The sequence below is a fragment of the Octopus bimaculoides genome, chromosome 2 (genome assembly GCF_001194135.2).
Source record: "Octopus bimaculoides isolate UCB-OBI-ISO-001 chromosome 2, ASM119413v2, whole genome shotgun sequence".
Lineage (NCBI taxonomy): Eukaryota > Metazoa > Mollusca > Cephalopoda > Octopoda > Octopodidae > Octopus > Octopus bimaculoides.
The window spans coordinates 92,469,636-92,475,826 of record NC_068982.1 but is presented as its reverse complement, the minus strand read 5'-3'; the positions used below and the strand labels follow the sequence as shown (position 1 = coordinate 92,475,826).

The following is a 6,191-nucleotide window of genomic DNA, read 5'->3' as shown; positions in this document are numbered from 1 at the left end:
GGGGGGGGGGTATTTTGTTATACTTATTGATGTAATGTTCAACTATTTAATGAGTTATTTGTTTAAATTAAAAACTGATACAAACTAAAAGGCTTGACAATATACATATATTAAAATATATTTATAAATATATATGTATCAGCGAAAGCAATGTTTATAACATCAATATATAGTTGTATTAACAAAATATACAGTCAATGTTACAAAAATATTAATGATTCTTAATGAATATTTGTCAGATCTAAGTTTTAAACTTGATAAGTTAGTTTGTTCATTGGGAGTTCTATGTCACTAACAAGTTCTATAATGGCTTGAAGACTGATCCAATAAGTTCTTCAAACTTGCAATGTCAATGTGCCATGGTTTGCTGTTATGAATTCAATACTATTTTACAGTGAAGTTAAATATATTTTCACATTCTGAACTGCTTTCAAACTATACAAGGTATTCCATATAACTTAGAAAAATCTAGTAATATACAAATGCTGACATGATTTTATTTTTTAAACCCTATAACAAGTGCTCTTAATAAGTGTTTCAAGCATAATCTCAAAGAAGAAAACCAACAAACAAATTCAAGAAAGATCGTTTTCTTCAGTTAGCTAAATTATTTTTTCTGTTTATAACAAAATTTAAATATTTTAAAGGATATTCACATACCTTCATTGTGTCCCATTGCATATAGTAAACACAAAGCAAATAAAGTCTCATAGTCATTTTCATTGCATTCTAAGGCATTGAATATGGCTTCCAAATATGGTCTGGAATATAAATAAAGATTAATGTTTGATAAATTTATATCTAAATAGTCCTTTATAGACCCTTGGTTCCCAAACTTTTACAAAATTTTCTTCCTACAGACCCCCTCCCGTTTTTTCAAGGCTTCACGGACCCCCACCCCTGCTCCAAAATGAAAAAATCAGAAGACAAACAAAGCAAAGTGACCTTGTATAAAATAATTTTTCATGAAATAAAATTTTACTCTTTTACTTGTTTCAGTCTTTTGACTGTGGCCATGCTGGAGCACCGCCTTTAGTCGAGCAAATCGACCCCAGGACTTATTCTTTGTAAGCCTAGTACTTATTCTATCGGTGTCTTTTGCCGAACCGCTAAGTTACGGGGACATAAACACACCAGCATCAGTTGTCAAGCGATGTTGGGGGACAAACACAGACATACAAACACAGACATACAAACACATACATATACATATATACGACAGGCTTCTTTCAGTTTCCGTCTACCAAATCCACTCACAAGGCTTTGGTCGGCCCGACGCTATAGTAGAAGACACTTGCCCAAGATGCCACGCAGTGGGACTGAACCCAGGATTATGTGGTTGGTAAGCAAGCTACTTACCACACAGCCACTCCTATGCCTTTTACTGATAAAAAAAAAATTTCAATGAGAGGGGTGAACTTGTTTGATCTCCAATATATCCTCAATATTAGGCTGTATTTTTGATAATGTGACTCTAATGTTATGCGCAATATCCAGTTTATTGCAAGCCTTTGTTTTAATTGTGAGTCAAGTTGCAAAAACCATCCCACATTTACACATTGTTGTAAATGGAACAATGAATTTGAGGGCCAATTTGGCAACATCTGGTTAGGACTGCGTCATTTCAATCCAGAATTCAGTGCAACATGTTACGGAAGGTGTTTTTTGTACCTCCATCATTCAGCAAGTCGATGAACTATTCTTGAATGACGTAATCTTCTGACCAAAGGTCAACAACAGAGATGGCAAAGGGATTGGTAATGAAATAATGAACTTTTTCAAAGTTTTGTAGTTTGGGGAAGTATCTTTGAATTTCAGTGTGAAGAATTAAGACATGCTGTTTCATTATGATGAGGATGTCAGCATCAACTTGAAGGCCATCTTCATCAAGGAAAGTATTGAGGTTCAGAAATGGTGCAAAATTCTCACATTCCAATTTTGAATGCCACAAATGGAGCTTCATTTTAAATGCAGTCATCTTTTTAAGACAATGGACAACAATGATGTCCTTTCCTTGTAGTGCTAAGTTAACAGAATTAACTGATTCAAAAATGTCAACCAAAAAGGAGAGACATTTAAGGGACCGAGTATTGAAGAATTGTCTGTGCAGTTCTTTTTTAGCACCCGAAGAAATTTGTGTATCTCCTTTCATAGAATGAAGACTCTTTTCAGTACCCTCCCCTTGGATAACCACCTCACATGTGAGTACAGTAAAAGTGTTTCAAAATCGGAGCCACTGTCCTTGCACAAGTCAGCAAAAAGATGCAAGTTTAGAGAATTGGCTTTGATAAAATATACCGCTTTGACCACATCATTCAAAGCATTCTTCAAATGGTCAGGTATTGTTTTAACCATCAATGCTTAGGAGACTTCTCCTTCATCATTGTCTGAAAGCCAGAGCAGCATGTAAGCATTGCTGGCGCACCGTCAGTGCACACACCAACAACATGCTCTCAGTTTAAGCCATGCGTGTTAAAGAATTGATCCACTTTCTGGAATATATCCTTTGCAGTGGTTCAGGTGTTGAAGGTTTCGCAAAAAAAGGAATTCCTCTTCTAGGCACTTGTTATGCCCATAATGTACATAAACACAAAGTTGTGCTAAATCTGTCACATCAGCAGTTTCATTAATTTGGATGGCGACATAGTCAAACATTAATGTTTTTATCCTTGAGATGACCTGAGAACAAAATATTATCAGATATCTCAGTGATTCGTCGACTGATGGAAAGTGAAATATGTTTAAGCTTCCGTAGTTCAGACATCCTGAGAACGAGTGAGATTATATCTTTGCAGCAAGGAAGAACTGACTGTTCTGCAATGTTATGAGGGGTTTTTTTGCAGCAGCAGCAATTTTCCTTGAAACCTCATAGGAGGCTTTCAGACCAGCCGTAACTTCCTGCATACACATTCCTATGTCATCAAACCTGGATTTGACTGTTTTACAAATGAAGTTACTTGCACTAGGAAAGACATTCTTTGCCACTCTTACCATTAGAGATGTAAAGAACCAGTGAATGCTTCATTGGAAACCTGTATGTTATTGTTCACAATTTGCAATATATGGTAAACAAAAAAAAAACATACTAATGCCATGCCAACACTAAGTTCATCATCAAACAGATGAGCAGCAATTTTAATAATCTAAGGTTGTGTAAATCTGTCTATATATTTCCTAGCCTGGAGTGTAGGGATAAGTGAGTGAAGTTAGTGCAGTTAAAGGGTAGCTTGATTTGTTGTACAGTAAACAGGTTTAGAAATGGAGTTCCAAGGATCCAAACTGTGTTTAAAAAGATTAACCCTTTAGTAACTAAACTGGTTATATCCAACCAAAATATTCTACCTGCTTTACGTTCAAACTGACCAGATTTGAGCTCTCACACCAATCCTACAATGTCAATCTCAAAAATAAGCAATTACATCATCAAAATCTTGAAGCTACAAGAGGATTTATGATTAATTCAAAACAACGTGAATAAATAAGCATTACAGTTGACAAAGTAATCTGAATACCAAAGGGTTAAAACTAATACCATAAAGTTCTTGCAACTTAAATTATAACATGGTAGTTATTATGAAAGGTATTTAGACACATTGTTCAGCATTGATTTACATAAAGTATTATTGGATAGAAGATGAGCTTTCAGTAAGCTAAGCTGACAACTGTCTTTCAATATAGGTTCTAGACCTGTTCATATTGGTTAATAACTTGTAAATATCACGTTCTCTTCTTTCAACAATCTTGAAACTTGTGCATATCTGGAAAAGATAATGGTATGGCACTCTAGTGTAACTACCACAGAGTCATTGCAACACAGTCATTGCAGGAGATTCATGTGCCAGTAGGTCATTAATAAGAAACGTCATTAATATGACAGTAATTGCAAGCTAAGTTCAGCAACAGATATGTTCTGGTAGACCAAGTTCCTCAATTCACTGAGTTAAGACTCCACTGAAAATGTCATTTTCTCACAGTGTATCTGAAGCAAGAGAGCTTGATATGACATTTCACTAAGTTATATCACCAAATAAAGCTCTACACTGTAAGCTAATGAAACATGCCAATAAATTTCAGAGTTACATTGTTGTTGAGAATGTTAAGCTTGTTCTTACTGTGTGGTTACTATTTACAGTTAGATAAACAGGGCCATTTGAGAGTTTAACATTTTACCCATACAAACAGAAAAGCATTGTTGAGATGTTACAAACTACTTTCCCTTCCTCTAATAATCAAAAACTAATAATTCACTTATCTACAGCCCTCTATCCTCTAGTGTATGTTTTTATAATTCTCTTTATTGACAGTCAGGGTCAACAGATTGATCAAACACAAACAAGAATGGAAAAACACAAAATAAATCAGAACACATACCTGTTGACCAGTGAGAATTCTGCTTGCCTCTGCTCAGCACTGGCACTATGCCGTCTTCTATGGCCAAAACCATATGAACTAAGTAATTTTTCTTCATCTGTAGAGTTTTGATTTGAACTAGAGATATCTGTGTCCCCAGATATTGCTTCACTGCTGGGGCTTAAGGCTTCCCCCTCTGATAAAACAAAAAAAATTACAATCAAAAATTACTAAACCACATAATAGTCAAAAGTCTAAAGAGCATCTTTAATTACAGTAAAAGGTTAATTCCTGTAGACATTACAGATACCTTTCAATTTCATAATCAAATCTTATTTCAAATTAAATTTTTTCAAACTTATCTTAACATGTACTAAGACAAAAAAGAAAATTTTCCAAAGCATTTTAATTATATTTTGTTTTGCACAAAAAAGAGAAATCTCCCTAACTCTATAGCATTTGAACCAGCCATATCAGGCCCAAATATTCTGTTTTGTGTCAAAACTGGCCGGACCCATCTTCTCACACTGAACCTACAATGTCAGTCTAAAAATAAGCAATATGTCCTCAACCTTTCAAAGCTATAAGATAATGCATGATTACTTCAAGACGCTGTGAATAATTAAGTATTTCATTTGATAAAGTAATCTGAATGCTAAAGGGTGGAAGTAGAAAAGAACATAAAGCCCAGCAACTGACAGAGAAATGGTTGTGCTTGACATGCAGGAAAGGAATAATTTGAAATTCCATTTGGTATACCCAGTGCAAACAATGGGTACACAAGAAGTGCAGTGGAATCACAAGCAGATTAGCAGTGAAAGCTGAGTTAAACTTCACCTTCACCTCCCATTTTCTCACATTATCCCCACCACCAAACACACTTTTACTCACATTCTCTCTTATATCACTCTGTGGCCCCACCCATCATACTTATACTCTCTGTCTTCCATTCAATCTCTCAGTTACCTTGAACAAGTGGAAACAATGTAGAGAGGACTCTTTAGTCTTAGAAGGACAAGACAACCTCTTTAGTGCTAATGTTATAATAAAATGTACCTAGAACACAACAAAGTGAAAGGTGTTAGGCAAGGAATCCAGCCATAGAAACCATGCCACAATGGAACCATCAGAAGAATAGTAACTCTGAATACAAATTAACTCTGACAATGCAAGAAGGAAAATGAACACAAAATGACAATGGCGATGTTAAGACCTATGAGCTGTGTTCTAAAACACACACTATGTTCTTTGTTCATTATCTGCCCCAAAAAATCCCAGTAAATCAAATAAATTTTATACAGAAAAAATCAAATAAATTACTATTAAATTACCTGTGCCTGTTGAAGGAGAAGATATATCATCCACCTGAACAGCCACTTCTGTTTGTATATAAAATGTAGAATTCCCTTCTTGACTGACTTCAAATTCTCCATCAGCATTTGGCATCTGTAATACCCTAAAACGCCTCATACGGTTTACTTCTAGTGTTTTCTCTAAAGGTTCTTCTGGAGCTGAGAATTCTCTTACTTTCTGTGAAAAATAATTTGAATTTTAAACAAATGAATTTAAACAAAGTTAGAGTGGCTGTGAGTGAAGGTGCTGGCTAGCTCACCATACAGTCATCAATTCAACCATTACTACATGTAATGTGTAGTACTCCTAGAATTAAGGTACTAAGTCTGTTTATCAACTGAGTCTACCCACTCATACTTCACCACTAAGTGCTTAAAATGCAAAATGCTAGCATACAAAAATGCTTATAAAAACAGTTGAGTAAAGAATTATTACTTGTTCAACACAAACACATACATATATATATATATATATATATATATATGTAT

General features: G+C 34.8%; 1 protein-coding gene across 5 annotated transcripts in view; it reads right to left on the bottom strand.

The window, feature by feature from the left end:
* Positions 1-6,191, bottom strand: part of LOC106883998 (protein CLEC16A) — a 109,900-nt gene that overhangs the window by 29,921 nt on the left and 73,788 nt on the right. For all 5 annotated transcript variants that reach the window (XM_052978448.1, XM_052978449.1, XM_052978450.1 and 2 more), the window contains 3 exons: positions 5,682-5,880; positions 4,372-4,546; positions 661-761 (listed from right to left, as the gene is read on the bottom strand). In XM_052978448.1, coding sequence (XP_052834408.1) covers positions 661-761; positions 4,372-4,546; positions 5,682-5,880 — 475 coding nt within the window. The remainder of the gene's footprint in view (positions 1-660; positions 762-4,371; positions 4,547-5,681; positions 5,881-6,191) is intronic.